This window comes from Rana temporaria, chromosome 11 (assembly GCF_905171775.1).
Source record: "Rana temporaria chromosome 11, aRanTem1.1, whole genome shotgun sequence".
In the NCBI taxonomy this organism is placed as follows: Eukaryota; Metazoa; Chordata; class Amphibia; order Anura; family Ranidae; genus Rana; species Rana temporaria.
The window spans coordinates 18,800,238-18,823,841 of record NC_053499.1 but is presented as its reverse complement, the minus strand read 5'-3'; the positions used below and the strand labels follow the sequence as shown (position 1 = coordinate 18,823,841).

Genomic DNA, 23,604 nt, shown 5'->3' with positions numbered 1-23,604 from the left:
TTAAAAATCTCTTTATTTTTACTTTATTACAAAATGTTTGGACAGCTTTTGTGAATATTATTTGTCATTTATACATTAGAATATCTAAAAACCTCCTGCCGTTGGCTCCTGCTACTGTCAATCACAGCCAGAGAGCCAATGAGAGGGAGGCTGAGCCATGACTGTGTGTGTAAATGGATACACAGAGCAGCGGCTCGGGAGAAAGCCTGCTTGGGTGCCCCTAGAGCAAGCTGTTTTCTCTGGGGGCACTTGGCAGGAGGGAGGGACCAGGAGCATTAATGGGGGAGACCCAAGAAGAGGAGGATCAGGGCTGCTCTGTACAAAACCATTACACAAGTGTGTGTTCTCCCCCCTTTTTTTTTTATCACTTTAATTTCTATTTATCCTAGTGTCATCTGGGTAGAAAGTGAACTTTTTTATTTTTTTATTTGTCCCCGGAACAGGATGTCAAAATCTTCCAATTCGGATACCTGGTAACAGGACAAGACTTCCCTTAGGCTGCTTTCACACTGAGGCACTTTACAGGCGCTAGAACACTAAAACTAGCGCCTGCAAAGCGCCTCTCCTTTCACTCTAATGCGAAAGCCCCGAGGACTTGCACACTGGAGCGGTGCGCTGGCAGGACGGTATAAAAAGTCCTGCTGGGTCTTTGAGGTGCTGTATAAGCGGTGTATACACCTCTCCTAAAGCGCTCCTGCCCATTGAAATCAAAGGGCAGCGGCGCTTTTGCGGGTGCTTTTTAACCCTTTTTCGGTCGCTAGCAGGGGGGTTAAAAGCGCCACGCTAGCGGCCGAAAAGCGCCGCAAAAACAACGGTACCGCTGATGCCTAGCGCTTCTCTGTGTGAAAGTGGCCTTAAGTGGAATTCAAACTAAAGCCGTACTCCCTGTGGCCTCCTAACCTATACTACTAAGTAACCTGTGTTACAAAAAATATATGTGTGTGTGTGTATATATATGTGTATATATATATATGTGTGTGTGTGTATGTATATATATATATATATATATATATATATATATATATATATATATATATATATATATATATATATATATATATATATATATATATATATATATATAGTTATTTTCAGCCTGCCCAGTCATATGATCCCCTGTGTCAGCCAGTGGCGGCTGCAAGAGAGAGGAGAAAGTTCACCAACAATGGCTGGTTTATTGCCTGGAGTGGCGATGTTGCCCATAGGCTCCTGTGGCCCCCTCCTCTCCCCTGCAGCAGACACATGTGACTGGACCAGAGTGAGCTGAAAGGTAAGTAAATAAAATAGAGCAGACAGACGGTCCATGTTCATCCGATTCCCCCCCCCCCCCCCATAGGGGAGAGCGGAGAAAAGACAGGGCGGTCCCTGCACAGTGTGCGGGGACCGCCCTGTCATCCGCTGGCTCAGCGGGGATCAACGGAGCGATCCCCGCTGAGCAAGCGGAGGTTCACAGGGCGGATCATTACTGATCCGCTACATGTGAAAGGGGCCTAACTGTCTGTATGGGAGGCACGGGGGAAACGGCTTGACTGAGAGTCTGGCATTGTATCTGTGATCTGCTGGTAAAACGCTCTGCAGGCTCCCTAAAAAATAAATGCATTTTTATTTTTTTTTACCTGCAAAATTGCAAATATTTGATTTACTTTTTAAATAAGTCAACTTATTTTGACTTTGGAGAAATGTTCTGTTGTCTTGGTATGTGAAATCTCAACAATGAAGCACATGGCAAAAGTTTTGGGGGTTTAATGTTCATGTCGCCTCTTCCAGGGTCGCCTGTTCTCCTACCCGGATACACACAGACACCGATTGGGGGCCAACTACCTCCAGTTACCTGTGAACTGCCCTTACAAAGCACGAGTGGGCAACTACCAACGCGACGGCCCAATGTGCTTCACTGATAACCAAGGTAATGGGATTGATATATACTCTGCTCTATCATGCAAAAGCAGTCCATCTCAAAGCTGTGCCAACAAAACTTGCACACCTCTCCACAGGCTTATTAACCACTTAAGACCCGGACCAAAATGCAGGTAAAGTTTTTGCGATTCGGCACTGCGTCGCTTTAACTGACAATTGCGCGGTCGTGCGACGTGGCTCCCAAACAAAATTGGCGTCCTTTTTTTCCCCACAAATGGAGCTTTTTTTTGGTGGTATTTGATCACCTCTGCGGTTTTTATTTTTTGCGCTATAAACAAAAATAGAGCGACAATTTTGAAAAAAATTCAATTTTTTTTTCCTTTTTGCTAAAATAAATATCCCCCAAAAATATATAAAAACAATATTTTTTTCCTCAGTTTAGGCCGATACGTATTCTTCTTCTACCTAATTTTTTTTTTTTTTTGTGACCGCGACATTATGGCGGACACATCGGACAATTTTAACACATTTTTGGGACAATTGTCATTTTCACAGCAAAAAATGCTATAAAAATGCACGGTTTACTGTGAAAATTACTATTGCAGTTTGGGAATTAACCACTAGGGGGTGCTGAAGGGGTTCAGTGTGGCCTCCTATGTGTTTCTAACTGTAGGGGGGCGGGGCTGGACGTGTGACATCATTGATCGTGTTTCCCTATATCGGGGAACACACGATCAATGACGGCGCCACAGTGAAGAACGGGGAATGTGTGTTTACACACAGCTCTCCTCGTTCTTCAGCTCCGGGGACCGATCGCGGGACTCCAGCAGCGATCGGGTCCCGCGGCCACGGAGCTTCGGACCAGGTCGTGAGCACGCGCCGTGACCCACAGCTGGGCACTTAAAGAGGACGTACAGGTACGTGCTTGTGCCATTCTGCCGACGTATATCTGCAGGAGGCGGTCCTTAAGTGGTTAAAGGAGTAAATGCAATGTTTCCACTATGGGTTTCAAATTGGAGATTGTTCCACCATGCCCAGATTTGAAAAAAAGGAAAAGAAAGGCGCCTCTAAGTGCAGTATGCAACGTTTAATAAAGTGCACAAAGGGTTAAAAGCACTTACAAGATCTTAAAAGACATGATAAAATCCTCATCTGTGACATGTGTCCATCCTCTGCACGGTGGTAGAGAGCAGTGTAGAGCCGTCCAGCGGCTGTAAAGCGTTCTTGTACGTGTTGGAGAGAGGAGGCAGCAGGGAAGCCCGTGTTCCGGATTCACTGCGGGACACACGAGGCTGATGGTGTCAGTGGGAAAAAGGGTCCGGTAACGCGTTTCGAAGCTCCTTCGTCAGACCTTGCTGTGCACATGCAAGGTCTGACGAAGTCTTGGGACTAAAATGGCATTTTAGTTTAGTCCCATTTTAGTCTTCTGCAACTGTTTTTTTTTTTTTGTTTTATGCCGCGTACACACGATCGTTTTTCATGACGAGAAAAAATGCAATTTTTTTCAATTGGTCGTGAAAAACGGTTGTGTAGTAGGCTCCAGAGCATTTTTCTCGACGAAAAAAATGGGCGTTAAAAATTTAGAACCTGCTCTATTTTTATTTTTTTTGTGAAAAACGGTCGTGTGTAGGCTTTAACGAGGGGGGGAGGAATGTGCATGCTCAGAAGCAAGTTATGAGACGGGGAAATTGGCATAAGCAGCCCAAAGGGTGGCGCCATTCGAATGGAACTTCCCCTTTATAGTGCCGTCGTACGTCACCGCGCTTTGCTTGAGCATTTTTTTTCATGATGGTGTGTATGCAAGGCAGGCTTGAGAGGAATCTCGTAGAGAAAAACTTCGTTTTTTTCCATGACATGAATAACGGTTGTGTGTATGCGGCATAAGTTGTATTTAGTCGACTAAATCTCCAGTACATTTTAGTCGTCTAAAATCTAATGGGTGTAATTGTATTGCATTAGTTAACATGTGTTTTGTCATAATGGTGTATACCCTCCTTACTTGTTTGTTCTCACCACACAGGGGGAGCTCCCAATTATTTCCCCAACAGCTTCTCCGCCCCGCAGAACCAGCCTGCAGCCAGGGAGAGCAAATTCCGGGTGTCGGCAGATGTTGCCCGCTACAACAGCTCTGATGAGGACAACGTCTCCCAGGTAAGCCTTGAATAATATCTCTGAACCACCATCCATCCTGGTGGAGGGCACAGCTCCATATGGAGTTCCTGGTCTATATCGTTAATGAATTGGCTGGATTTTACCTCTTTGAGTAGATATAAGGGGCTTTTTAATAAAGGCAAATCCACTTTGCACTACAAGTGCATGCTTGGGTGTAACTTTATTTTTTATTTTTATTTTTCTCGCATAGAAGACAAAAAGTCCCCTATGTGATGATGATTTTTTTTTTTTAAGACCGTTTTTCTTTAAAGCGGAGGTTCACCCAAAAAAGAAATTTTTAACATTACTTTCAGCCGAGTTGTCCTAATGACAATCGGCTGTTTTTTTTTTTTTTTTTTATCCCCGTACATACCGTATTTTCACCGCCACTTCCGGGTATGTCTTCTGCGGGACTGGGCGTTCCTATCTGATTGACTGGCTTCCGACCGTCGCATACTGCGTGTCACGAGTTGCCGAAAGAAGACGAACGCCGGTGCGCAGGCGCCGTATAGAGCCGACTCGCAGTCTGGCTTCTTTCAGTAACTCGTGTCTGTCAATCAATTGGGAACGCCCAGTCCCGCAGAAGAAATACCCGGAAGCGGCGGTGAAAATACAGTATGTACGGGGATAAAATAAAAACTGCCGATTGTCATTAGGACAACTCGGCTGAATGTAATGTTAAAAAACGTTTTTTTTGGGTGAACCCCCGCTTTAATGAGATAAGACCCTGGATGTCTCCCCTGTGCTCCACTGAATGTGATGCATTGCATTAATTTTTTTCCCGGCCAAGCTGTCCAGTAACACCGATAGATGGACCCAGAAGTGACCTCAAAAGCATCGCTTGGTCAGCAACAAGGAGGGGAGGACAGCGCACGTGTCTCCGCTTTGCTCCCACCCGTCTGTTGGCTCTGGGCCCGCAGATGGGCAAGAGGAGCCAGGGATACTGGGGGGGGGGGGGGGGGAGATGGAAGATGTGGAGGCAGAGGCAATCACAGACGCCTGAATGTTTCCATCTGACAGGCAGGAGTCTGCTTGTTAGACTCCATTCACACCTGAGCGACAGCCGCGTTCGGCGGTAGCGGCGTATTTTGCCGCAAGTGTGAACTTTCAATTTTTTTTTTTTTTTTCAAAGTCTTCCCATTGCTGTCAATGGGCAAACGCCAATGTCGCCTGAAAAAAAGGGTCGGGGACTTTTTTTCAGGCGACAGGGGTTCGGCGTCTATGAGATGTGAACCATCTCCATAGACAGCAATGGGAATTCACCCCTCTAGCGGCAGAAGCGTCCGGCGTCGGGCGTTTTGTCGCTCAGGTGTGAATGCAGCCTTAGATATACACCCAATCCAAGTAGCTACACATACAATGTACAGACCTGGCAGTGAAAGGGTTAAATAAAGTCTTCGGGCCGTATTTACACTTTAGCGTTTTGATTTGGGGTGTACGAATGACAAATCGCGGGACTCGCATTTGAGATGGCATTAATTTTGAATGACGCCTCAAAACGCGGTGTGGGTTTGCCACGCGATAAATCTAGGTGCAATCGCGGGAAGCATGTTGCCCAAAAAAAGTTCAAGAGCTCCTTTTGGGCGACATGCTTCCCGCAATGTGGGTTGCCGCACTAGTCGTCCTGCAGGCACCAGCCATGGTCGGCATTAGTCCTCCCGCAGACACTGGCCCACTAGTCCTCCGGTGGGCATCGGCCATGGGGGGGGGGATTGTCCTCATGCGGACATGGGACATTCTGGACTCCTCCTGACCAGAGTCTGGCCTCTCTAAAGTCCGAAGGATAATAAGCGTGCCCTTTTTTTAAAAAAATATTTAAGACCCCTGGCTTAGACCAAGCTGACCCAAACCAGCTTTTTCTCTTCCTAAACAATATGGCTGCTGTGTGTGCTTTAATGCACTGTAGTGGCATTAGCAACATACAGTATACAGCGCCTGCAGTACCGGCAACTTCCTGGGATGAAATGGGGCTGAATGCTTCTCTGCCATTCAGGACAAGCCTTGTATTTTAATCAGTCAAAGAAAGCCTTGTATTTATTGAAGTGGAGAGGTGGGTGGATGACCACCTCTTCTAGTCAGAGGAAGCCTTGTATGCCTTCCTATTTACAAGGATTCTTCTGATTGGCGGAGAAGCACTCAGTATAACTCTTTAATTGCATCATCAGCTGAGAAGTCGGCCATACTGCTGCTGGAACACTGCGTTGCATACTGTATGTAGATCAATACTAATACAGGTAGTCCCAGAGTTACGAACGGGCTAGTGACTGTAGGTTTGTTCTTAAAGCGGAGTTCCACCCAAAAGTGGAACTTCCGCTTTAAGCACTCCTCGCCACATTTAGGGGGGGGGGGAGTAGGGGCTTCGGTAGGAGTGGGACTTTCTGTCCCACTTCCTCCTTCCGCCCAGGGACCACCTCGGCGACTTCTCTTCTCGCCTTAGGCGGCCCCTCCCTTTAGGCGATCTCCAGGGACACGTGACAGGTCCCAGGAGATCGCCTGTCCATTCATAGAGCGTAGCTATGAATGGAGGCACCGGCCGGAGAGGAGCGGAGCTCTGGGTGGCCGTCTGTCTGTTTATTAAAAGTCAGCAGTGCTGCTGACTTTTAATAAACACTAAGGGGTAGATCCACATATAACGGCGCATTATTGCGCCGGGCGTAGCGTATCTAAGATACACTACGCCGCTGTAACTTACTTTTTTTTGGTTTGAATCCTCAACGAATTTGCACCGTAAGTTACGCCGCCGTAACTTATCTGTTGCGGCGTAAGGGAGCGGAATTCAAATGGAAGTGATGGGGGCGTGTTTTATGTTAATACGTCGTGACCCGACGTAAACAACGTTTTTTTTTTTAAACTGCGCATGCGCCGCCACTGGGGATATCCCAGTGCGCATGCTCGAAATTGAACCGGAACCCGCCAATGCTTACGACGGTGACTTCATTCTACGCAAATTCCTATTCGCGAACGACTTACGCAAACAACGTAAAAAATTCAAAATTGTACGCGGGAAGGACGGCCATACTTAACATTGAGTACGCCTCAGTATAGCAGCTTTAAATATACGCCAAAAAAAGCCGAACGCAAACGATGGAAAAAAATGCGCTGGGCCGACGTACGTTCGTGGATCGCCATAACTAGCTAATTTGCATAGTCGACGCGGATTTAGACGGGAACGCCACCTAGCGGCCGCCGAAAAATTGCAGCTTAGATCCGACGGCGTACTAAGACGTACGCCTGTCGGATCGATACCAGATGCCGTCGTATCTTGTTTTGAGGATTCAAAACAAAGATACGATGCAAGAAATTTTAAATTACGCCGGCGTATCCGTAGATACGCCGGCGTAATCCCTTTGTGGATCTGCCCCTAAAAGGCTGGAACTCCCCTGTAAGTCCAATTTGTTCATAAGTCGGAACAGTACCTTTTTTAAGATGTTCTGTCGAAATGTGCCCGCCGTCGAAAAGTGGCCGCGCATGTGCAGAACGACAGACGTCCCGCTGCCTCCCGTTCGTAAGTAGGAGTCGTTCGCAAGTCGGGGACTCCCTGTACACTGCATTTCGGTGTACGCAGCAGCATTGTTTTAGTAATGGAAACCGCTTCTTTGGCCGAGATATCGAAGGCCAGAGCTTCTATCCGCTCTTGATAAGAGAACTGGTGTCCTCCGTCCACTATTACACCCTCACATTCCATAGCCCCTTTAGACCCCACATTTGTTTTTTCCCCCAGTTCTTCTTCTGAACCGAGCACATCCCGCGACATTCCTTCCTGATCACAAGCCTGTGCAATGACTAGACCCGTAAACTCAGCAGTTTGCTGACGTGCTTGTTTCTACAAAGGCCCATTTATGAAATATAAAGTATAGAGAGAGATAACAGAGGATGACCTTGTTTTTCAGCCTTTTGCAGCTCCAGGTTATTGCCCTAAGTTAGCGGAATTAATTATTATTTTTTTCTGCAGTCACTCATCAGATCATGGGTTTTAGTTTGTTTTGATGGCTTTCTTACCCCCCTTTTTTTTATTTATTTTGTCTTATTTGCTAAATGAACAGGCTTAAGACAAATCTAGCATGCATGGTTTTTATATCACTCAGCCAGAAGACCAACAAATGTAAAAGTAGACAGAGGAGTTAAAAGGTTATTTTGTTAAAACCGGCCTGGTGCACAGTGTGTGTGTGTAACATTAGCAGGGGCGGACTGACCATTGAGGCACTCGGGCACTGTCCGAGGTCCCCATGCCACTAGGGGGCCCCATCAGGGTTACCAGGCTCAGTAAAACCAGGGACAGTATGTAAAAATCTTTTTTTTTTTTTTACATCTGTCCCTGATATGTCTGAAACCGACATGCTTTTGATATGAAAATCCCAAGATTTTAGCTGCCCCGCCTCTGCACTGCCTCCTAGCGTGGTGGCCATCTGTAAGCCCGGGGGCCCCATAATCTTCTATTGCGCGGGGGCCCCATGAGTTGTCAGTCCGCCACTGAACATTAGCCTGGTCGTTGGACAAAGTTGCGGTATATCGGTCATGTGATGTGGTTTATGCGATTACTTTGCAGGTCCGGGACTTTTACACCAAAGTGCTGAGTGAAGAAGAGCGCAAGAGGCTCTGTGAGAACATCGCCGGTCACCTGAAGGATGCCCAACTCTTCATCCAGAAAAGAGCTGTGAGTATCGTCTGCAATGGACGGTGTATTAAAGAGCACCTGTCATGCATAGTTCTAATAGATATTTTGTACTTCCTACAACTTTAGCCACTTTTAAAACCGCACGCCGTCATATGACATCCAAAAAGGGTATCTGTTATCCCGGGTGGACATCATATGACGTCCTGTACTTTGTGTGGGGATATGCATCATTCAGATATCATTTTCTTCCGGCGGCGATCCTGCGCACCGTAAGAATGATCATAGCGGCGGTTCCACCGCTTGATTGTTCTTATAGGTGGCGGGAGGGGACACCCCCCCCCCTCCATCCGGTGCTTCTCCGGGCTCTTCCGTCCCATCGGGGGCCCGGAGAGATGATCGCCGTCCGCCGGATGTGCAGCATAGAGATGACTGGTGACCAGATGGTCACCAGTCATCTCTATTACTGTCGGAGGCCCGGGCGCGATGTGACGACGTCACACTCGGGTACCCGTAAGTAAACAAACCGCAATTGCGGCTAGTAAGAATGAGATCTGTGAATGTCGCCTATGGAGATTTTTAAGTAACGAAGTTTGGCGCCATTCCATGAGTGTGCGCAATTTTAAAGCATGACATGTTAGGTATCCATTTACTCGGTGTAACATCATCTTTCATATTTTACCAAAAAATTGGGCTAACTTTACTGTTTTTTGTTATTTTTTTAATTCATGAAACCATTTTTTTTTACAAAAAAAAGGGGTTTGAAAAATTATTGCGCAAATACCGTGCAATGACCGCCATTTTATTTCCTAGGGTGTCTGCTAAAAAAACATATATAATTTTTGGGGGTTCTGAGTAATTTTCTAGCAAAAGAATGATGATTTGTACATGTAGGAGAGGAGCGCCAGAATAGGCCCGGGAAGGAGGTGGGTTTTAAAGCCCGGTTTTGAAGTGGTTAAAGAGGAAGTAAACTCAAAAGGCATAATTTTGGACCTATAGGCAAGCCTATAATAAGGCTTACCCTATAGGTACTGTAAATATCTCCTAAACGTACAGTTAAGGAGATATTTGCATTACATGCAGCCAACGTCCTCGGCAACACATGACGTTCCTTCGGATACCTGTGAATGATGGCTCCACCGCGCCTGCACAGGAGTGACGTCATCGCAGCTCCGGCCTGTCACACAGCCGTAGTTTGCGGATCTGGAAGTTAGACTGAGTGAAGATGGACGGTCCCTGGAGGGCTTTGTTTTCAGGTAAGTTTCACATAATATGCTAGTATGTAATGCATACTAGCACATTATGACTTTTGCTTCCAGGTCCAAAAAAAAACCCAGCGGTTTACAACTGCTTTAAAGTCTAAGTTCACCTTTAGGAGGGAAAAAAATAAGGGAGAAAAAACTGAGAAGTGTTTTAACACTTGAAGTGCTGTTTTTTCTGCCTAGTCTCTCCTGAAAGGAAGGATAATAACCCTAAGGTCAATTGCTGCTGTGTCCGTCCATTAACGGAACAGAAAAAATAAATTGCACTTCTTTTCCCCCTACAAGAGCTTGTAAAGCAAGTGGATCATGGGCACTATGTTGGGCTCCTGCAGACTCTCCCTCAAACGTTCTGCCAGTAACTCTGTGCAAGCTTTAAATCAGGTCATTAGTGCTTGGTGGTGCCACTCCAGGCTGGGGTATAGGGCCCCATTGGCACTCAGGACAGTAGGGATGACAGTGTTGGAAAAACAACAAATCCAGTGAGTAATGAACATTGAAGCATAAGACCGCCACTCACTAGAGCCAATCCTAGTGTGGATGTGTTCATGCCCCGAGGAGCAGCATTGACTGACGCTTTCACATCTGTATGGGCTTTAAAGCAATATAAAAGCTAATGTGTGTGTGTGTGTGTGTGTGTGTGTGTGTATGTGTATATATATATATATATATATATATATATATATATATATATATATATATATATATATATATATATATATATATATACACTGTTAATAAAAAAAATTTAACATGTTATACTTGCCTTCTCTGTGCAATGGTTTTGCACAGAGAAGCCCGGATCCTCCTCTTCTCGGGTCCAACACGGTGCCCCCACAGTAAGCCGCCTGCTCTGGGGGCTCCTGTGACATGACGCGGCTCTGTCTCCTGATTGGTTCACTGGCTGTGATTGACAGTAGTGGGAGCCAGTGGCTCATGCTGCTGGCAAATGCCAATCGGGAGTGAGAGTCTACAGAAGAGGTGGGTGTGTGTGTTATTTTTATTTTTTTTTCTTCGTGCATCGTATGAAGGTAAAAAAACATTCAGCCTTTACAACCACCTTAAGGTAGAAATCTGCAGGAACAGTGAATGGACTATGGCGATACTGATCAGTCCATTGAGAACTACAAGCTATCTGCTGCGGTGGAGGATGGGACTTGTAGTTTTATTCATTTACATATCCTAAATACAGGTGTAACATGTTCCAAAGGTCAACTTTAAGGGGTTGTAAAGGTAAAATGTTATTTTTATTTTTCCCTAAATAAGCTTCCTTTACCTTAGTGCAGTCCTCCTTCACTTACCTCATCCTTCCATTTTGCTTTTAAATGTCCTTATTTCTTCTGAGAAATTCTCACTTCCTGTTCTGTCTGTAACTCCACATAGTAATGCAAGGCTTTCTCCCTGGTGTGGAGTGTCGTGCTCGCCCCCTCCCTTGGACTACAGGGGAGTCAGGACGCCCACTAACACACAGCTCCTTTCTCTATCTGCAACATAGAGACTGCGTCCTGACTCTCCTGTAGTCCAAGGGATGGGGCAAGCACTACACTCCACACCAGGGAGAAAGCCTTGCATTACTATGTGGAGTTACAGACAGAACAGGAAGTGAGAATTTCTCAGAAGAAATAAGGACATTTAAAAGCAAAATGGAAGGATGAGGTAAGTGAAGGAGGACTGCACTAAGGTAAAGGAAGATATTTAGGGAAAAAAACTTGTACCTTTACAACCCCTTTGACCTTTTTAAGCCCCTCTGCTTGTATAAATTAAAGCAGACCAATGCTCAAATGTTGTTTAATGAGTTATGCAGTCATGCTGCGACGGATAAATAAAAAGCAGTAGACATCCAGGCTGGTAGCAGCATATTTGGAGAATGAGATGTTCTATCTAGGTGCCAGTATAATGGGGTGATTTTTTTTTTTCCCCCGTAAGAGTTTAGTGAAGAACCATCATTGGGCCGGAACTCGCATTTTGTTCTTCATTCAGTGATCTCTGTTACATTTTTTTTTCTTCTACCAGGTGAAGAATTTCACCGACGTTCACCCCGATTACGGCAACCGTATCCAGGCTCTGCTTGACAAGTACAACGCTGAAGGACACCATAAGGTAATGTGGAGTACTGCTTTTTCCTTCCACTAGGGGGAACCCAAACATTACCAGTACTAAGACATATGAGGTGTGGCGACTTCATTTCCAGAATGGACTGTAAAAAAAGCGTGGTGATTGCACCTTGTCCCAGATTACAATGCAGCCCTAACAGTGCCCATCAGTGAGCCAGTCTGTGCCACCTATCAATGCCGCATATTGGTGCCACCCCATCAGTGCCGCCTCTTCAGTGAAGGAGAAAAGTTACTGACCAACATTTTCTGACACAATCTTTTTTTCTTTTTTCAAAAATGTTGGTCTTTTTTTGTTTTTTGTTTTTTTAGCAAAAAAAAAAAACGGTGATTAAATACCACCAACAGAAAGCTTTATTTGTAGGAAGAAAATGATAAAAACCCACTTTTGAAAAAAATAAATAAAAAAAAAAACACCTTAACACCTGCAAGACAAAGGCATAATGAGCTAGTATGCATAGCATACTAGCTCATTATGTAATACTCAGGATTGTTGCCGCCTGCTGGGGTGCCCATACACAGCACCGGCCGGCGACATGTCGTCCTGGAGTTACTTTCGGGTATCGCGGCTCCGGCACTGCGATTGGCCTGAGCGGGAGCTGCCAGTCACGGCATAACCTCTGTTTTAGAAACGGCAGGATCGCCGTTTCTAAAGTGTGCCTGCGCTGTTGTCTACGGCGCACGCGCCATTGACATCGGCGCACGTGTCTATTGTAACTGAGCTGGTATGCTGTGCAAAGTGGGTGCGGACACAGCCCAATCTCTTCAATAGGGCAATCCGAAAGGGAACTGACCACCTGTTTGTTTCCAATCCGACCCACCAGATGGATGGGGCCCCTCATCGTCTGTTTGCGGCAGGTGTCGGCAGACATGTATCCGCTGCTCCATAAAAGAGACTGGAGGGGCCGATCGGATCCAACTGAAAAAACTGAGATGCGGACCTGATCGGCTCGCCCATGTAGAAAAAGGGGCCCAACTCAATACAGATTTTCTTTAGAACACAAAATGCACTTGTCCATTCATTGGCCTCGTACACACGACCGAACATGTCCGCTGAAACTGGTCCGGCGGACCAGTTTCCGCGGACATGTTCGGTCGTGTGTACGGTGGATTGGATAGGTTTCCAGCGGACAAATGTTTCTTAGCATGCTAAGAAACATGTCTGCTGGAAGCCTGTCCGTCGGACATGTTCGGTCGTCTGTACGACTCACCGGACATGTCCGCTCGGCCGAAAGCCCTCGCATGCGTCTAAGTGATTCGACGCATGCGTGGAAGCATTGACCTTCCAGGGTCGCGGCCACGTCACCGCGTATACTGTCAGCCCGGATTTCTGTCTGATGGTGTGTACAACCATCAGACAGAAATCTCCGAGTGGACATGTCCACTGAAAACGGTCCGCGGACCGTTTTCATCGGACATGTCCCCTCGTTTGTACGAGGCCATTCACATATATTCTTCAGAAAGTTTTATATTTGTAATTGCTAACGACACTTTGTTGTTTTTTTACAGAGAGTGATCAAGACCTACACTCAGCATTCTGCGCATGTGACCGCAAATGACAAGGCCAACCTGTAACGGTCCTCATCCTCCGTCTTCTCCTCAATGATCCGTCCACTAATTGTTTTTTTTTTTTCTAATTATAATACTTTAAGTCCTAAATGATTGTTTTAAAAACAGAGCTACAGAATTCCAAAAATCTTTCTGGTGAAATCGCTAGACTTTTATACTTTTGGCCTCAGGAACATCCTGCACTTTTGTATTCCTGGCTGATTCAATAATCGCACAAAGGCACATATAAACCGAATGATACTGGAAAAAAATAATAATAATAAGCTATGTTGCATATGTATAATACTAACTTTCTGTCCAAACATTTCCAATAGCTGACAATAACCTCTTACTCTGTGCCTTCAAATGACAGATTCAGCTGATTGCAGTAAAGGTGATGCAAATAATCGCACGGCTCCTACATTACACTGTGAATGTTGTGGGAGTAGCCGACTATCCGGTGGCTAACAAATGTAGTTTATTAAGCCTACGACTAACTCTAGACTAGATTCTAGCAACAAATCTGCTGCATAGTCTACCTGGTTTCTCGTTGTTGGGAGCCAGCTGGCAGCATGCTGCAAATGTGAACTAATTAAGTAATCATTTTGTACAATAAACCTACCTGCAGCTAATGATTCCTTTTTTGTTGTTTTTTTTTGTTTTTACCCCTCTTCACACTTAGGCCCCTTTCAGACTGGGGCGGGAGCCGCGGTGGCGGTATAACGCCGCTAAAAGTAGCGGCGCTATACCGCCGGGATTGCCGTGGAAATCAGCCGCTAGCGGTGCGGTATTAACCCCCGCTAGCGGCCGATAAAGAGTTAATACCGCCCGCAATGCGCCTATATAGAGGCGCATTGCGGGCGGTATTGCCGCGGTTTCCCATTGTTTTCAATGGGAAGGAGCGGTATACATGCCGCTCCTCTCACCGCTCCAAAGATGCTGCTGACAGGAGATTTTTTTGTCTCCCGCCAGCGCATCGCCTCAGTGTGAAAGCCCTTCGGCTTTCACATTGAGGTAGCTGGGCAGGAGTTTTTCAGGCGGGATAGCAGCGCTATTTTTAGCGCTGTACAGCCTGAAAAACTCAATGTGAAAGGGGCCTAAGGCCCCGTACACACGACCGGATAGATCCGCTGCGACCGCTGCCGGATTTCTGTCTGATGGTTGTACACACCATCAGACAGAAATCCGCGCGTAAGCAATACGCGGGGCGTGGCTGCGCCGTCGGCGGCCCTGGAAGTTTAAAGCTTCCACGAATGCGTCAAATCGGTACGACGCATGCGAGGGATGGCGGTCGGTCGGACGTGTCCGGTGAGTCTGTACAGACGACCGAATACGTCCGACGGACAGATTTCTTAGCATGCTAAGAAATTTTTATCCGCTGGAAACTGTCCGATCCGCGGGACAATTGTCCGCTCGGGCCTACACACGACCGGATCTGTCCGCTGGAACTGGTCCGGCGGACCAGTTTCAGCGAATCGATCCGGTCGTGTGTACGGGGGCTTACAGGGACGCCAAGACCTGTACACTAGAAGCCCCGCTTCAAAATAGAACGTGGTGCGGGAAACTGGTGATCTCCGCGCGCTTCCTGCACCGCATTCAAATAGCATTGCCCTTGCCATCTGCAGCAGGTCTCGTCCACATCAGTGCCTGACCCGACAAATGCTCTTCTGGAAGAACGGTCAAACATTCCCATAGACGCACTCCTAAACCTTTAGGGCCAGATCCACAAAGAACTGCCTATCTTTAGGCAGGCGTAGCGTATCTCGGATACACTACGCCGCCGTAACTTAGAGCGGAGGGTTCCTTATCCAGAAAGAATTTGCGCCGTAAGTTACGGCGGCGTAGTGTAAATGTGTCGGCGTAAGGGCGCGAAATTCAAATGACTAAGATGTGGTCGTGTTTTATGTTTATTCATCTTGACCTTACGTAAATGACGTTTTTTTTTTTTTGAACGATTTTTCTGTTTTGAATGCAGTCTAAGGGCCAGATCCACAAAGAACTTACGGCGGCGTATCTATTGATACGCCACGTAAGTTCTACAATGCGCCGTCGTATCTTTATTTTGTATCCACAAAACAAGATACGCCTGAATGTGGGCTAGACTGACGTACGTGTTAGTACGCCGTCGGATCTTAGGTGCATATTTACGCTGGCCGCTAGGTGAAGCTTCCGGTGATTTCCGCGTCGAGTATGCAAATTGGCTAGATACGCCGATCCTCAAATGTACGTCCGCCCGGCGCATTTGTTTACGCAAGGCTTTTTCCGGCGTAAAGTTACCCCTGGCTCTATGAGGCATATGCAATGTTAAGTATGGACGTCGGGACATTGTCGAACTTTCCGTTGCAAATAGGGCTTTTCGTAAATTACGTTCACGTCGAAAGCATTGACTATTTGTGATGTGATTTTCGAGCATGCGCACTGGGATACCCCCACGGACGGCGCATGCTCGAAAATCACATCACAAATAGTCAATGCTTTCGACGTGAACGTAATTTACGCAAAGCCCTATTCGCGACGGAAAATTTGACGATGTCCCGACGTCCATACTTAACATTGCATACGCCTCATAGAGCCAGGGGTAACTTTACGCCGGAAAAAGCCTTGCGTAAACAAATGCGCCGGGCGGACGTACGTTTGAGGATCGGCGTATCTAGCTAATTTGCATACTCGACGCGGAAATCAACGGAAGCGCCACCTAGCGGCCAGCGTAAATATGCACCTAAGATCCGACGGCGTACTAACGCGTACGTCAGTCGGATCTAGCCCACATTCAGGCGTATCTTGTTTTGTGGATACAAAACAAAGATACGACGGCGCATTGTAGAACTTACGCGGCGTATCAATAGATATGCCCCCTTATTTTCTTTGTGGATCTGGCCCTTACCAGATTTCCGAAAAAATAAAAAAAACGAAAATAACATAAACAAATTTTTTGGCAGTGCACATGTCTAATTATTAGTGTAAATATTTCTACAATTAATAATATTACATTAAAATAATAAAACACATTATTACATTGTATTACTATTATATGACTATATTTTATAGTATCATATATGAATAAAAATAGGGAATTCACATACATAAAATATATAATAATAAATAAGGATGTGATGTAATAATAACAGTGTATGTGTGTGTGTGTGTATGTGTATATATATATATATATATATATATATATATGTATATATATGTGTGTTTGTGTGTGTGTGTGTGTGTGTGTGTGTGTATAATATATATATATATATATATATATATATATATATATATATATATTAGTTAGTGTGTGTATATGTATATGTGTGTGTGTGTGTGTGTGTGTGTGTGTGTATATGTATATATATATATGTATATATATATATATATATATATATATATATATATATATATATATATATATATATATATATATATATATATATATATATATATAAATTATTATATAACTCAACGTATGTATGTATGTTCCAGCATCACGTCCAAACGGCTAAAGATATTAACATGAAACTTGGCACACGTGTTACTTATATGTCAGCAACAAACATAGGATAGGTGGTTTAACCCTTACCCGGGGTGGGGTAAGGGTTAAAACCCCGACCATTTGCCATGGTCGGGGTTTTTCTTTAAAGTCCCATTCAACTCTATGGGAAATACATGTTACTTCATAACTCCCAAACGGCTGTAGATATTTCGATAACACTTGGTCACATGTTACTTATATGTCCACTTAAATTAGTTCTCCAAGCTAAAACTTTTAACCCCCGCTGTGCCCGAGCTGTAAAACTATACATAATAAACTTTCACTTACCTGCCTACGATCCCCCGTTGTTCCGATATCGCCGCCCGTGCTCCGGTCCCTGTCGGCTTCCTCTTCCTGCGGGTCGGTGACTTCACTCTGCGCTCAGCGGCCGCGGCGGGACATTGCTGCGGCCGCTGATAGGCTGAGCGCACTGTGAGTCACCGACCCGCAGGAAGTGGAAGAGACCGGGACCGGAGAACGGGACGGCGATATCGGAACAACGGGGGATCGTAGGCAGGTAAGTGAAAGTTTATTTTGTATAGTTTTACAGCCCGGGCACAGCGGGGGTTAAAAGTTTTAGCTTGGAGAACTCCTTTAAACTATAGGATAGTTAATTTATCCCTTAACTACCCCCATTTGTGAGGGTCTGGGTTTTTGTTTAAAGTCCCATGCAAATCGATGGGAAATGTATGTTCCCACATAACTTCTGTACGCCTGGAGATATTTCAATAATATCTGGTACACATATTACTTATATGCCAAATAAAAATATATGACAGTTAAATTAACCCTTACCTACACCCTTATATAAAAGATGGGTATATTTATATTACTATGATTTTCCTCCCCAAAAGGTTAAGATAGGAAGACTGAGCAACGCCGGGTATTTAGCTAGTATATATATATATATATTTCATAGACTCAAACAGCCACTCAGAACACAGATCAGCCAATCACAAAGAAGCAGCTGCAAAGGCTGGAAGTTGTTTACATTCACAGACAGGATGTTTTTTCTCAGTGCTGGTCATGTGACCTGCAGTGTAAAAATAGCTGCACACAGAGAAAACCAACATTCTGTTACCATGGTAACATGACCTGCTGTGATGTCACAAAACTCAAAAAATAACTGCCAGAAGCACACAGACCTACTGTGATGTCACACCTGCAGCAAATAAATAGCCTGCAGGGGGGAGATTTGTCACTTGACATTTGGTCTTGACAGGAGAAGCAACTATCTTGCAGAGCTCCTGAGTGATTGGATTTGTATTTCATCACATTATCTCCAGTGATTGGAATTCAGTCTATTGATTGATTGGCATTTATTGTCTGATCGTCTATTACTAGTAATTGGCATTTTCTGCCAGTTATTTTCTACAAGCAACAATGAGGAACCAAATCCTTGCTATGTGTGTTACTCTGATACTCTCTTTGGGAGTACAGAGACACATCATCATACAATCCCCAGCGGTCCACATGGATCAGGAGGGGCCCTCAAATGTCATCAGAGGGCCCCCAGAGGTCCATATGGATCAGGAGGAGGGGATTGTGGAACAGCCAGCAGAGATTCCGATGATTTTTAGGATCCTGTACCCATGGGCTGTACCCAGGAATACCATCAGAGGGTCAGAGACCCCAATGGGGGAGGAGCCCAGGATTGTCAGAGGGCCCCCAGAGACCCCCATGGAGGAGAAGAACATGAAGAAGAAGACGGAGCAGCCAGCAGAGATTCCGATGATTTTTAGGATCCTGTACCCATGGGCTGTACCCAGAAATACCATCAAAGAGACCCCAATGGGGGAGGAGCCCAGGATTGTCAGAGGGCCCCCAGAGACCCCCATGGAGGAGAAGAACATGAAGACGGAGCAGCCAGCAGTGATTCCGATGATTTTTAGGATCCTGTACCCATGGGCTGTACCCAGAAATACCATCAAAGAGACCCCAATGGGGGAGGAGCCCAGGAATGTCAGAGGGCCCCCAGAGACCCCCATGGAGGAGAAGAACATGAAGAAGACGGAGCAGCCAGCAGAGATTCCGATGATTTTTAGGATCCTGTACCCATGGGCTGTACCCAGAAATACCATCAAAGAGACCCCAATGGGGGAGGAGCCCAGGAATGTCAGAGGGCCCCCAGAGACCCCCATGGAGGAGAAAAACATGAAGAGGACGGAGCAGCTAGTGGAGGAAACAGTCAGTGGAACTGAACATGTCCCTCCAGAACCCATCAGCTGGTTTATATTCCTGACCCGTCCTCCAGTCTGGTTTAGTTTGGCCGTCCTGATGTGTTTTCTGATTGTGAAATACATCCTGCGCCAATATCACCTGGCCAGAATATTAGGAAGTTTTATGATGTTCCAGGAGCTGATCGGAATGATTTATTTACTTATCGATATCTGGAACAGACGGGGGCCAATCTTTGAGAACATAATTCTACCCATCTATATAAATGATGGAGATTGGCATCAGCAGGTGGTCACCGGGCTCTGGTCAGTCTGGTCCAAGGGGTGTGTGGCCCTAGACAACACAGTGCCACCCGTACTTATAGCAATTGTTACTGAGCACCGGTCAGAATGCATTCTGGGCGTTATCACCATGCTGGTGGTGCTGCTCCTAATATACTTAAAGCCATTCTACCGACTGCGCCGACCAACAAGTAGCAACATCACCCCACCACCGAGCGGCGCCCTTCCACCACCGAGCGGCGCCCTTCCACCAACGAGCGACACCATTTCACCACCGAGTCACGCCCTTCCACCAACGAGTGACACCATTTCACCACCGAGTCACGCCCTTCCACCACCGAGCGGCGCCCTTCCACCAACGAGTGACACCATTCCACCACCGAGTCACGCCCTTCCACCACCGAGTGGCGCCCTTCCACCACCAAGCGGCGCCCTTTCACCACCAAGCGGCGCCCTTCCACCACCGAGTGGCGCCCTTCCACCACCAAGCGGCGCCCTTCCACCACCGAGTCACGCCCTTCCACCACCGAGTGGCGCCCTTCCACCACCAAGCGGCGCCCTTCCACCACCAAGCGGCGCCCTTCCACCACCGAGTGACTCCATTTCACCACCGAGCGGCACCCTTCCACCACCGAGCGGCGCCCTTCCACCACCGAGCGGCGCCCTTCCACCACCGAGCGGCGCCCTTCCACCAACGAGTGACACCATTTCACCACCGAGTCACGCCCTTCCACCACCGAGTGAAAATGCAGCAAGCGCAATGGAGGAGACGGCCTTTCCCATCCCCAGCGTAGCACCTACCAGGAATAACACTAGGCCATGGAGTGATAGGATCCTTCCAACCGAATACAGGCCCCCAGCAATAAATTCCGGCCTTGGCCCACGATCGAAAACATTAACTGAACATCCCAGCGTCGCACGTCGTAGGGAAAATGAGGCCAGAGCTATGAAAGAGACTGACGTTCCTGTTTCCAGAGTCAAACCTCCTCGAGCTTCCTTTAGTGCTAGGCTAAGCAAGCGTATAAAGAAGTTCAAATCAAAAATAGTGTCCGGGCACAGGAAGATCTTCCCACGAAAGAGTGACATCCCGCCGAGTGATGTCATCATTTCACCAACAACTCCAACTCTCACCCCCCTTCTTCCTCCAACCTCCCTTCACCTGGACGTAGAGATGTGGGGGTTCCCCCGATCCCTCTGCCCCCTTTGCCTGAAAGATGAAGGGTGGGGGTACCCCCCATCCCTCATCCCCCTTCGTCGTCAACTCTATTTTCCCCCGGAAGGGCTGTGGGGGTTCCCCGAACTCTTCACCGAGTGAAAATGCAGCAAGCGCAATGGAGGCATTGGGGGTAGATAGAGATGGAGAGAGAAGGAGAGGGGAAGAGGGGGGTAGTGAGAGAAGGGGGTGTAGGCATTGGGGGGTAGTGAGAGAAGGGGGTGTAGGAAGTGGGGGGTAGATAGAGAGGGGGAGAGGGAGAGAGAAGGAGAGGGGTGTAAGAAGAGGGGGTAGTGACAGAGGGAGAGAGGGGGTGTAGGCATTGGGGGTAGTGAGAGAGGGGGTGTAGAAATAGGGGTTGGGGGGTGTAGGAAGAGGGGGTAGTGAGAGAGGGGGAAGAGAGAGAGAAGGAGAGGGGTGTAAGAAGAGGGGGGTAGTGAGAGAGGGGGGTAGTGAGAGAGGGGTGTAGGCATTGGGGGTAGATAGAGAAGGAGAGGGGGGGTAGTGAGAGAAGGGGGTGTAGGAAGTGGGGGGTAGATAGAGAGGGGGAGAGAGAGAGAGAAGGAGAGGGGTGTAAGAAGAGGGGGTAGTGACAGAGGGAGAGAGGGGGTGTAGGCATTGGGGGTAGTGAGAGAGGGGGTGTAGAAATAGGGGGGTAGTGAGAGAGGGGGAGAGGTGGTTGGGGGGTGTAGGAAGAGGGGGTAGTGAGAGAGGGGGAGAGAGAGGAGAGGGGTGTAAGAAGAGGGGGTAGTGACAGAGAGAGAGGGGGTGTAGGCATTGGGGGTTGTGAGAGAGGGGGTGTAGAAATAGGGAGGTAGTGAGAGAGGGGGAGAGGTGGCTGGGGGGTGTAGGAAGAGGGGGTAGGGAGAGAGAGAAGGAGAGGGGTGTAAGAAGAGGGGGGGTAGTGAGAGAGGGGTGTAGGCATTGGGGGTAGATAGAGATGGAGAGAGGAAGAGGGGGGAAGAGGGGGGTAGTGAGAGAGGGGGTGTAGGCATTGGGGGGTAGTGAGAGAGGGGGTGTAGGCATTGGGGGGGTAGTGAGAGAGGGGGTGTAGAAAGTGGGGGGGGGGTAATGAGAGAGGGGGTGGAGGATGTAGGAAGATCCGGTAGTGAGAGAGTGGGGAGAGGTGGTGGGGGTGTAGAAAGAGGGGGGTGAGGGGTGTAGCAAGAAGGGGGGTCATGAGAGAGGGGGAGGGAGGTGTAGGAAGTGAGAGAGGGGGGTAGTGAGAGACGGGGTGTAGGCAGTGGGGCAGGCATTGGGGGGGTAGTGAGAGAGGGGGTGTAGAAAGTGGGGGGGGTAATGAGAGAGGGGGTGGAGGATGTAGGAAGATGGGGTAGTGAGAGACTGGGGAGAGGTGGTGGGGGTGTAGAAAGAGGGGGGTGAGGGGTGTAGCAAGAAGGGGGGTCATGAGAGAGGGGGGAGGGAGGTGTAGGAAGTGAGAGAGGGGGGTAGTGAGAGACGGGGTGTAGGCAGTGGGGTAGGCATTGGGGGGGTAGTGAGAGAGGGGGTGTAGAAAGTGGGGGGGGGGGGGGTAATGAGAGAGGGGGTGGAGGATGTAGGAAGATGGGGTAGTGAGAGAGTGGGGAGAGGTGGTGGGGGTGTAGAAAGAGGGGGGTGAGGGGTGTAGCAAGAAGGGGGGTCATGAGAGAGGGGGGTAGTGAGAGACGGGGTGAAGGCAGTGGGGGGGGGGTAGTGACAGAGGGAGAGAGGGGGTGTAGAAATAGGGGGGTAGGGGGAGAGGTGGTTGGGGGGTGTAGGAAGAGGGGGGAGAGGGGTGTAAGAAGAGGGGGTAGTGAGAGAGGGGGTGTAGGCATTGGGGGGTAGTGAGAGAGGGGGGTGTAGGCATTGGGGGGTAGTGAGAGAGGGGGGTTTAGGAAGTGGGGGGTAGATAGAGAGGGGGGAGAGGGAGAGAGAAGGAGAGGGGTGTAAGAAGAGGGGGTAGTGACAGAGGGAGAGAGGGGGTGTAGGCATTGGGGGTAGTGAGAGAGGGGGTGTAGAAATAGGGGGGTAGTGAGAGAGGGGGAGAGGTGGTTGGGGGGTGTAGGAAGAGGGGGTAGTGAGAGAGGGGGAAGAGGGAGAGAGAGAAGGAGAGGGGTGTAAGAAGAGGGGGGTAGTGAGAGAGGGGGGTAGTGAGAGAGGGGTGTAGGCATTGGGGGTAGATAGAGATGGAGAGAGAAGGAGAGGGGAAGAGGGGGGTAGTGAGAGAGGGGGGTGTAGGCATTGGGGGGTAGTGAGAGAAGGGGGTGTAGGAAGTGGGGGGTAGATAGAGAGGGGGAGAGGGAGAGAGAAGGAGAGGGGTGTAAGAAGAGGGGGTAGTGACAGAGGGAGAGAGGGGGTGTAGGCATTGGGGGTAGTGAGAGAGGGGGTGTAGAAATAGGGGGTAGTGAGAGAGGGGGAGAGGTGGTTGGGGGGTGTAGGAAGAGGGGGTAGTGAGAGGGGGAAGAGGGAGAGAGAGAAGGAGAGGGGTGTAAGAAGAGGGGGTAGTGACAGAGGGAGAGAGGGGGTGTAGGCATTGGGGGTAGTGAGAGAGGGGGTGTAGAAATAGGGGGGTAGTGAGAGAGGGGGAGAGGTGGTTGGGGGGTGTAGGAAGAGGGGGTAGTGGGAGAGGGGGAAGAGGGATAGAGATGGAGAGAGAAGGAGAGGGGAAGAGGGGGGTAGTGAGAGAGGGGGTGTAGGCATTGGGGGGTAGTGAGAGAAGGGGGTGTAGGAAGTGGGGGGTAGATAGAGAGGGAGAGAGAGGAGAGGGGTGTAAGAAGAGGGGGGTAGTGACAGAGAGAGAGGGGGTGTAGGCATTGGGGGTAGTGAGAGAGGGGGTTTAGAAATAGGGGGGTAGTGAGAGAGGGGTAGAGGTGGTTGGGGGGGGGTAGTGAGAGA

General features: G+C 48.0%; 1 protein-coding gene across 1 annotated transcript in view; it reads left to right on the top strand.

The window, feature by feature from the left end:
* The window catches only part of LOC120917082 (catalase), a 58,167-nt gene extending 43,996 nt beyond the window's left edge, over positions 1 to 14,171 (top strand). The window contains exons 9-13 of the mRNA XM_040328095.1: positions 1,768 to 1,906; positions 3,878 to 4,008; positions 8,555 to 8,662; positions 11,893 to 11,979; positions 13,500 to 14,171. Coding sequence (XP_040184029.1) covers positions 1,768 to 1,906; positions 3,878 to 4,008; positions 8,555 to 8,662; positions 11,893 to 11,979; positions 13,500 to 13,565 — 531 coding nt within the window. The 3' untranslated portion in view covers positions 13,566 to 14,171. The remainder of the gene's footprint in view (positions 1 to 1,767; positions 1,907 to 3,877; positions 4,009 to 8,554; positions 8,663 to 11,892; positions 11,980 to 13,499) is intronic.
* The last annotated feature ends 9,433 nt before the right edge of the window (positions 14,172 to 23,604 follow it).